Source organism: Eutrigla gurnardus (genome assembly GCF_963514095.1).
Source record: "Eutrigla gurnardus genome assembly, chromosome: 1".
NCBI lineage: Eukaryota > Metazoa > Chordata > Actinopteri > Perciformes > Triglidae > Eutrigla > Eutrigla gurnardus.
Genome location: NC_139915.1, coordinates 28,978,575 through 28,988,994, shown reverse-complemented (window position 1 = coordinate 28,988,994; position 10,420 = coordinate 28,978,575). Strand labels below are relative to the sequence as shown.

Sequence of the window (10,420 nt, the reverse complement as noted above, 5' to 3'; positions counted from 1 at the left end):
TGAGAAGTTTGTTATAAGATTAAGCACCTGTGTTTTTGGCTCTTTCGAGTGTTGTTGCTTCCTTGAAGCAGTAATAGTAGTTATTTCATGGATGAGAGGGAGGGTGATGAAGACGAGCTTGACAACAGGGTATGTTACCTCATGAATCTCTTGGCTTGGCTTTTGTGCGTGCAACGTTAAAGGTTTCATGCTCAATCTTGATGCAAAATTCACTCTTAAAATAAAAACCATAGTGCATGAAAACTACAATGACCAACGTGAAAACTGCTTTTTTTCGAGCCAATGTTTGGTTTGACCATCCATGGCGACTGGAGAACCATGGCAGCTGTCTCCTAGAGGAGGACCTGCTCCAGATGTAGATGTAAACAGCTCATTCTAATGTAACAACAACACGATGATTTTTTTATTTTCAGATGATTATACACATACATATTAATGTTATAGTCCATTGCAGCCAATAGACCCCCCTAATCCTACACACTGGACGTATTACAGTTGCTTCATCACCATGATCTTCCCTAACTTAAGCCATCAGGTATAGTTGCTGTGTGCAGATACTGCAGAAGTGAGAATTTAAAAAAATAGATTTAGTGCCATCTTACTCAATATGATTCAGTTTGGAGTGTAGTGCCAACTAAACTATATATACAGTAGATCAGGGATCTCAATCCGTTTTATCCAGGTTTGATGGGGTCTCAGTGGACTCGACTGGCTCGGCGGCAGGCTTCTCGGCCTCCTTCTTGCTGCCTTTCTTGGAGCTGCGTTTGGGGGTCCCGTTCAGGATGCTTTCCGAGGTCTGCAGCGTCTGGAAGTGCTTCCTGGAGCCCAGCAGGGAAGGGTTGTTGACCAGCGTGTACAGCAGCAGCCAGCGAGAGCGAATCCTCTGACGGCTGGTGGCCTTATTCGCCCTGCTCTCCTGAATCCCTGAAAGCCCGGAGGAGCAGACTTAAATGTATTTATTTATATGAGGTATAAGCATGTGTGTGTGTGTGTGTGTGTGTGTGTGTGTGTGTGTGTGTTTGCAGTTCAGGGTCTCTACCTTCCTCTGCGGCTCTCATTTTCTGTCCAGCTCTGCCGCCCTCGATCATCATGTCCAGCAGCAGCCCACAGAAAGCCTTCATCACCGGGTGTGACTGGCTGACCTCCACCTTCAGGGAGTGGACGTAGTAGCGGTAGGCTGGGTGGGGTCAAAGGTCACAGAGCAAGGCTAAAGTCAGACTGAGACCATGACTTAAAATACCTTCTGATCTCTGCCAACACATTTTCAATGACAATGTAACTTTTATGTGATGTTAGAGTTATTTAATCTTTTTTCTTATTATCAACAAATCCCCAGCAACAAGTTTCTTATAGATCGCAATATATATAGAAATATCATATTCCTTGGACCATTATATAAGACCATTACAGAAAGTACCTGGGTCGTGGGACTCGGCAGTGCGGTGCAGCAGACTGACGTCGATACGGCCAAGATGGACAATGTTGTACAAAGCTGTTATCACTATTCTCCATACAGCGACTATCAGTCCCAACACGGTGTTGACGAGGAACAGCAGGTACGTCAGGAGGAACAGACTCTCTCTGGAAAAACAGATTCAAATAAATATAAAAAAAATAGATAATTCAGACAAAAAGTTTGGAACCACCTTTTGTGGGATTTTTTAATGTCTTTTGTGGCTCTTTTTTCAAATTTATGACATAAAATGGCCGGATAACTATTTATAAATATATTTTTTACAATTATTTTTTTTTACATTAATGTACTTACTAGAGCACAACATTTCACCTTATGAATCTTTATAATCATTGATTTTCCAAATCAATACTTTACATGCATACTACATTAAACTCCATCCCAATAGATAAGCTTTACAAACCTGTTGTTCAAGTCTCTCGTACCAGCTTCCTTTTTAACGAAAGCAAACTGAGCCGTCACATGTTGAAGCACAGTAACCAGCATCAGTGTGACCCAGGCTGGCCTGGAGATGGACACACATATTAAATCAAATCACTGTTTTCACAAAATAAAAATAAAAAAATAAAAAAAAAAGACTCACCAAGCTTTCCCTGCAATTGTGAAGACGATGATATTTCGACCGTAGAAAACAGGGATAATGATCAAAAACACCAGGAACAAGAAGCAGATGAAAAACACAACTGTCTGAATAGCCAGTCCTGCCAACACAAAACAACACAGACCATTTTAAACATCTCTTAAAGGCACGTTGATTCCACTTCTTTAATGTAGCAGCTGATCAAAAATATATTTATTATGCAACAAAGCTGAGGTTCGGATTCTCTTACTTCTTACTACAGACTTCACATTTAGCATTTAGTAAAGGATGATGCTGACATTGTTCTATACTGTTGGAAAATATTGTCAACAAATCCCATGTAAACATCAAAGTCTGTCTCTGCATACCGTTCAATTATTTATTTAATAATTGTCTATTTCTGAGGAATAAATAAAGTTTGATTGATTTTCTACACCACAAACAGGAGGAGATGGCCCGTTTGTTGGGAGACTATTTTCATGCTTGAGTGAGGATTGTGTGTGTGGGATTGAGTTATATTGAATAAACTAAGTAAGGAACATGTGACTTAATGCAACAGTGTGTGTTTGTAAATGTAGTTTCTTATGTTTTATGTTTCACTACTATGGTGACGCTCAGTAATGCAGCTCAGGTGTCTCGCGTTTCTCCTGATCCTCTTTCATCACCTTGATTGGAGTCCACCTGTGGTAAATTCAGCTGATTGGACATGATTTGGAAAGGCACACACACACACACACACACGCACACCTGTCTATATAAGGTGTCACAGTTGCGCATCAGAACGAAAGAACAAACCATGAGATCACTTGGGTTTTGTGTGGACGTTGTTGAAGGAGGGAAATAATTAACTTTAACCATTTTTAATGAAGGCTGAAAAAAGTGAAGGAGTCTTTGAGAATGTGCTGTACAGAATAATGTTGTTTTAATCCTAACAACACATCATTGTTAGTGTTTGTCTTATTATGAGATTGGTTGACAATAAGGAAAACACTGAATACTGCCAGCATACTTTCAATAAAGTAAAAATCACCAACGTTTTTGTGTGTGTGTGAGCTTTACCGAGGCAGATGATGGCAGCCTGGTATCCTGTCAAACCCATCCAACACACAACCCCAGGGAAGGATGGACGGATGGTCTTCTGGCTGTTATAAATGCTGTAAATGTCTCCCTTATACAGCCCTTTCAGGTTCGACCTGAAACAGGTCAAATGAAAGTCATGCATGAGGAAGGTTTGGGAATCTGACCTCGTAGTATGCCAGAGAGATTTAGTTTGTCCCAAATGAAGTATGTCAAATGCCAGAAATACCAGGATGTACTACTGCATCGGACTGGATTTCGCAGCCAGCGTGTTTTTTCTGGATATTCTGACACACAATCCTCAATCAACTGAGTTCAGAGTTCAGACAGGTGACAGCTCATTGAGGGAAGAAGCCACAATGAGCAAATGTTTCCAGCAGGAAAGCAAATATAATATATATAATATGAATTAAGCAGCACAAAGAACCAAATAAAGAACAACAAAACTGTGCAAAACATAAAAATCATATTGTTATTCTGGGTTTTTGGCAGGCTGTTAGGTTAAAGATGGAACTGCACCTAATCAACAACAAAGAAGGCCAATAATAGTTTATGATAATGAGGGTTTATTGCCCTTACCTGTGAAGTATCATGGACTTCATGAGCATGACGAGACTGACCAAACAAGACAGGGTCATCGCACAGAGGTAGCACACTAACAAACAACACGGCGGGCAAAAGAAACAAAATCAGTTGCATGTTGCAATAAGACACTCCCAGATTTCTCACTCACAGTTTGCCTAATTCTAGACAATTCTTGTCTATTTCCCTCTAGCATCAGCAGCATGTCAGTATACAGTGTAAGCTTGTTCCTTGTAAAGTGTCTTTTCAAATTAAACTTCAGTCAATTTAAACAACAAAAGAAATGGAGTTGGGTTCAGGAAAAGAACGTATGTTGATGTTAACTTGACTAACTTAATGATTTACGTGACTTTAAGTTTTACAAGGGACACAAACGACGGTCTCCTGGGTGAAAGTCGTCCTACACTGTGGTTCTTTATACTACAACAGAAGCTCCGACTGACTGATACTGACGCAGATTATTTGGGATTATTTGTAAAGTAACCCCACAAACCTTCCAGCAGCCAAGTATAGAAGGTCACGATCTTGACGACCTCCATCCTGTCGTCTGACAGGACGATCCCGAACCCCAGTAAGAGGAAGGCGATGTTTTCATCGATACCCGCTCGGACAATGTGGAGAGTCGGCACCACCAGGACGACCAGCAGCAACGCCGTCTGAAAGATAAACACACGATTTCACAAAAGCAGACAGCAGACACTAAATCATGTCTTATTTAAGAGGTGAAAGGTCAAGACTTACGTGATATATCGCCACGAGGGCAACAAACGCCGAAACAGCCAGTTTGAGTGGAAAACAAAACACTGGAAGAGAAAATAAACTCACAGTCACGTCTGTCACTGTGGAGGATATTTACATTTTTTAACAACTTTTAAAGGACTTGAATGTAAAAATTTAAATCTGTACTTGTATGAGTGCACACACCTTTTTCTGGTATATAAATGTAACTCTTAGGCACCTCCAGTATTCTCTCTGCCAGTGTTGGTTTGTCTGTAGTTGAAGAGCTACAATAAATATACAAAAAGAGAGAGTGATGTTAGCCACACAGAACAGAATTGAGTTTTTGTTTAATTTGTTTTTTAACATTTCTGAACCCGCGTATCAATCACCCCGTTAGTAACCAAATGGATCGAGCAACTTCAGTTCAAACAATTAGATTTTCTCCCTTTTTCAAAAAGACAATCTCTTTTGTTTTTTTAAACCTTTTAACTTTTCATTATGGAATCGTACCACAGTCTGGGTTTTTATCTGTATTCTATTTCAATGTTTGTGCAATCCCGGTGATAATATCATAATATTCTATCCTTCTATTTATCTATTACTTTTGTCTTACTTTTGATTTGATCATTCCTGTGTTTCATCTCTTCATCTATTGATGAATGTAACTTAATATACGGCATGAACGCTTGTCCTTTAAATAAAAAAGGATGACTTCTGTACCTCATTTTACTATTAATCTTTACAAATTATATTGTATCTGCAGCCTTGATTATTGTCCTTTTATTGACATTTCAATTAACTCAACTTAATGTGTAATGAAGGCACTGTACATTGTATTTTAGATATTGTCTGGTTTTGATTGTTATCTTCAGTGTTCTAAATAACATTTAAAAGTATATATATATATATATATATATATATATATATATATATATATATATAATCGCTGCCTTATCGCCATTCACCTGGAAGCTGTGGGCTTTTTCTTGAGAAGTATTTTCACATATTTGGTGTAGTAGCTGCTGTCAAGGTCCTGTGAGCAAAAAAAAATAAATAAAACAGATTTCACATTTCACTTAAATAATGATTTATAATAAGTGACTCGATGAGAGGAAGTTATTTGTAGAAAAACGTGGCATTGATTTCCTCTACAGTTTGCCAGCGTGTCTCTCGGTCGGGTTCAACATCATTTCAAGGCAACAGAAATTATTCTGCAACCTGATACTTTCCTTCTGAGCTTTAATCAATGTTTGGCTGAAAACATGACATGACATGAAAACCACGTTTCTCAGTGGATGAGCTATAATAATTAACAAGAATGTATAAAATGAGAAAAAAATTTGAAGGTAAAATAAACTATTAGTGACTGAAAGTGCTGAATTTCCTGCTTAATTGTTGTCTCTCCTAAAAAAAACTGTAGACAGATTAACAAACACTCTGCTGTAGTAATTTCTTTGAAAGGGGTAAAAATATCACCTCCCTCATCATAATCTGCTCCGGGACGCCGAGTTAAACCCTGTTAAACTCTGTTATGCACAAGCTGCTTACAGTAATCATGGTTATATGTTACATACTTGAAATTCATGTTTCAGCCTGAGATTAGTTGACATTTTGGTATTTACATGTCTCATAAGGCAGAAACATTGGTAGATATAATTACTTTTTTATTGGCTGAACGTTTATTTTTCCAGATTCCAGATTTTTCTATCTTTTCTCACCTCGTCCGTCTCTGGTCCTTTGACAAACAGCAAAGGAAACTGGACACACAGATATGCAAGGCAGCCCAACTGAGGCAGACTTGCAAGCAAGGCATAGAACTTATAGATCTGTGGGAGGAAATGGACAAAGACATTTCTTTAAAGGACAACAAATCAGAGTAAAAAACATGTTGAGATATGTGGCTTTGTATTTAGGATGTTCTCGAGATCTGCTATTCAATATTTTGTACAGAACTTTAAATTCCTAAATAATGGGGAAAAAGTTGTTCATCGAGTAAGCATGGTATGCATGAAAGTTCGTTAAAAGAGGCATAATTTCACATCTTTACTCTGAGAATTGAGGATTTAGTTTGAGTAGCCAGAGTTGACACTGTGGAAAGACTTACCAAGACGTGTTTTTCTTTTTGAATGAAGTGTGATTAGTTAATTAGGCAATTAAACCTGTCTTATTTTGGCATAAGGTAAAAACTTCAGAAGGTGTACGGCTGTATTTTTTGGTTAAGGTGTAAGAATATTTGTTTATTGACACTTAATGAGTCATTTTTGTTTATCAAATGTAGCGTAGGCTATACGTACGTTTCCCATAATAAACATTAACGTGTTGCTGGCGTCTCACCTCTGGAGTCTTTGGACAGTCGAACTTCTGCCACACCAGAACCCCGAAGTGGCCGAAGGAGAGGAGCGTCCCGAAGACGTAACCTGCTTTGCGCTGCAGAGTGCAACAGACCATCAGAGGATAGTACAGGATGGGATAGTAGAAGATGGCGATTATCTTCATGTACTCTGGAAAACAAGGGATAAAAAGGACTTCATAACTCCCCGATCCCTCCCATGGGATGCTCATGACTAAACAAAGTTTACAAACCAAAAATATCAACATTTCTACCTTTACATTTCAAAGTTACGCTGTTTTACTTGTTTTGCATTCTCAATTACGTTTAGGTAACTAAACTCATTGGTTAGGTTTGTAGAAGATCATGTTTTAGGTTAAAATAAGAAAGTTACACTGGTCTCCTGGGTGAAAGTCCTGTGTTTGACCCAACCCAAGTAGACCAAGCTGAATGAAAAGACCCATGTTACATGATTTTTTTTTGTATTTTCTCACACATTTCATGTATTCAGCCTCCATTGAATCACTTTTTTCATGCGTCTTCTCTTACTTTACTAAAAAACTTAAATTAAAGCCACCATGTGCAGAATTTGTATGCAATTATAAAAACAGAAACAGTGCCTTTTGTGCCGTATTTGTTCATGTACATTCATCTTAATATAAGTTTCAAAGGCTACACGGCATTAAAAAACACACAATCTAATAATTTACTAAATGTTTAAGTATGTTTGTCCTTTTAACAAAGTAAACATACAAATGTCCACCTTTAATGTCCGCTGGGGTGTCTTTGGAGAACGGGAGGGGGTCCGGGGAGATCACCAGCATTGCCAGTTTGCTGAACACCAGTCCAAAAACAGCCAAGACCAGGCCTTTTTTCTGAGTCTGGTCCAGGAAGTTGACCGGACTGTGAAATCATGAACCAGGAACGTTTAGATAACGTTTAGACAAACATGCATTCCTCCCATTTATGTGTCGACTTCCCACCTGAAGATACTGGAGGATCCTCTTGTAAATCCTTGGCAGAATTTGGTTTTCCTGGTGAGAACAGCCAGGATCAACATGATCACCAGCTACAGGGAAACATCAAGTTCTGTTACGCCTCTTATACAGCACTAATAATGACATATCTTTGCACATATCTGAATCAAACAGACTGGAAAATCAACTGAATCATATCACTATTGTGTCCAGTCAGTGTCAACATTCAGACATTTGCTCCCAGATTCATAGATTCTGATTATATTAAAATGTTATTTATAAATGGAGATTTGATAGAAACAGATTTTTTTTTTTTTTTTTATGATTTTCAATGAAAAACTTTTGTGCTGGGGGTCAAAATATTTGGACATCAGCTGATCAGCTTGTGAATTTTTGACCAAATGAAATCATTTTTGTTCCAAGTGATGTCATAGCTCCAGGTAGCTTGCTGTCAAAATGAATGGAACATCTAAATAATTTGGTTTCTCGACACCCAATATTGTACGAGAATTACAGCGACCTCAACAACCAGATAAAAGACAATGTGAGTCGAGATCCCCCAGCAGCTGATTTGCACTTGCTAACGTTATGACATCAAATTTGGGGTCTAAGCAGTTCAAAAGAGTTAAAACTAACTTTCTGAAAACGACTTCATGTAGATGTAATTCAAAGTTGGGATAAAGCAGCCAATTAGTGACGAGCGACTCGTATTTAAAAGAAAAGCTCACTCTCCAGACGACAACATCTTGTTATTTCTGATCGGTTGCCGTGACCCCGGCTGTCACGCTTTGTTTCCACGTTATATTTACTGAACACGAGAGTCGGTCAACGTCCATCCTGTGTACAGTAGAGGAATAAAAGCGAGATAAAGCGGTCCCCTCTTTTAATTGGATGAGGACAGAATGATGCCAAACATCATTAAATCGACCGTCTGCCTGAAGAAGCTAATGGATTCAAAAACTTTGTTTTCCAGTCATAGTTTACTGAGGAGGACAATGTAATGTTGTGTTTGGGGTATTATGATAGATGGCTATTTCCTTTCTGGAACCAGAATTTGTTTTATATCCTGCGTCCAAAATCACTTACCACTACTAGCACTATAGACCATCATGCATTGTGCTAAAGGAAAAGTGACAGACAAGAGTAGTGTGATTGAGATAAATAAAATTAATAATCAATGTGAGCAGAACGCTGCATCACAATCATCCACAAAGTGCTTTTTATCTATTTATAATTTGGAGAAAATACACTAATGGCCTGCTATTCTGCTCTAACCTTTCACAATAAAAGCCCTAGACATTACACACAGCATTACTGCTTACCAGGGGAACTTAAATTCACTCAACAAACTACTTTACTGTATTTATTTATTCATATTAATTATGTCTGTATTTATCCACCAGCCGCCGTTGATCTGGTATGTTTTAATTGTGCAATAGCCGTGTAGATCTATGGACCCGATGGCGTCACATATCCGGAAAGTTGTAATTCCACGGTTTGACCACTAGGGAAATCAAAGCCTCTACTTCGGGGCATGTTGATGACATGATACCAATCTGGTCTACCTGCCTATCTACTCCAAAAATGCCTGTGTCACAACATTATACAGTAATATTTCATAATAATTGGGATTTTTCTTTCAGTTTTTCCGTGGCCAACGGTTGCTGATACAACATTCCAGATAAATTATTGTTGGGCAAACTAAAGTGTGAATGTGCTTTTCTTTTCATTTCACTATTGTAGACTGTATGTGCGTTCACTAGATTAACATTGAACCTTCACCACCATTGTTTCTTCCAGGTAACAGTGACACTGCAGCAAATGTAGCAAATCTCTTCCATATATTGAAATCTTGATTTTCATACTTTGACCTATTGATCGAAAAGTAATTTGACCTTCGAAATCAACGCCAAGTTAAAAATCCAAGTGGACGTATGCTACTGTACCATGAATGACTCCGACTGAGGCTACACTCAACACAATGTACAGTCCATGTTTTGACTTGAGTATACTTACAGATATCGACAGCATGCATATGTGGAAGATTTTGTCGTCCACCGTGGGGTCACATGGCAAAATAACTCTGGCAAAAAAAAAACACACATTTAAATTTTAAAAAAGCTGGATTGTTTTGGCAAAACTTTGAATGTAAAAATCACTAGACAGAAATGTTGTTAAAATAGTTTACTGCAAATATTTTTGAGGTTCTTCTTGTGTCCTCTACTCACTCTTTGGGTGGCTTGGTTGGCTCTGCGTTGTCCGAGTACCAGTCAGAATAATCATAGTAGGAATATTCAATGGGCTCAAATTCGACCTTGCTCTGATTCATGGCGGCGGTTCGGTGGAGTTCAACGGGATGGTTACGGGGTCCAGAGGGGTCCAGAGGGGTCAGAGTCCTCCTCCTCTGAGTCTGGGTCACTTCGCTCACCGGCCGGCTGCTGCAGTTTGGCCCAAACACATTCCAGTTCAACTGAGCGCTCAACACGGAGATTAACACAGAGGGGAGTAATGGGAGTAATGGGGGAGAGAGAGAGAGAGAGAGAGAGAGAGAGAGAGAGAGAGAGAGAGAGAGAGAGAGAGAAAGAAGATGAACTAAAGTGACCTCTGCTGCTCCTTTACTTCATATTATGTCTCTCAACCTGGTTTCATCCTTCTTTCCAGATATGGTACACATTAAAGGT

The 10,420-nt window shown here is 38.8% G+C and overlaps 1 protein-coding gene across 1 annotated transcript; it reads right to left on the bottom strand.

The window, feature by feature from the left end:
• Positions 1 to 396: 396 nt before the first annotated feature.
• On the bottom strand, positions 397 to 10,189 carry LOC311014920 (receptor for retinol uptake stra6-like). The gene is made up of 17 exons (XM_084011870.1): positions 9,968 to 10,189; positions 9,756 to 9,822; positions 7,746 to 7,831; positions 7,526 to 7,665; positions 6,768 to 6,934; positions 6,152 to 6,259; positions 5,399 to 5,466; positions 4,638 to 4,717; positions 4,455 to 4,516; positions 4,207 to 4,369; positions 3,711 to 3,786; positions 3,114 to 3,247; positions 2,058 to 2,175; positions 1,878 to 1,979; positions 1,418 to 1,581; positions 1,040 to 1,177; positions 397 to 924 (listed from the first exon to the last, which is right to left on the bottom strand). Exons 1-17 carry the CDS (start codon positions 10,066 to 10,068, stop codon positions 665 to 667), a joined length of 2,034 nt encoding a protein of 677 aa, XP_083867996.1. The 5' UTR covers positions 10,069 to 10,189; the 3' UTR covers positions 397 to 664.
• Positions 10,190 to 10,420: the final 231 nt, after the last annotated feature.

What these genes read in the sequence shown, in the direction of transcription:
- LOC311014920 (XM_084011870.1), bottom strand. Translation starts at nt 10,068, where the DNA reads ATGAATCAGAGCAAGGTCGAATTTGAGCCCATTGAATATTCCTACTAT. An exon ending in GGATCCTCCAGTATCTTCAG is followed by an intron (nt 7,666 to 7,745) that starts GTGGGAAGTCGA and finishes ATGATTTCACAG; the next exon opens with TCCGGTCAACTTCCTGGACC. An exon ending in AAGTCCATGATACTTCACAG is followed by an intron (nt 3,248 to 3,710) that starts GTAAGGGCAATA and finishes GACCTGTTTCAG; the next exon opens with GTCGAACCTGAAAGGGCTGT.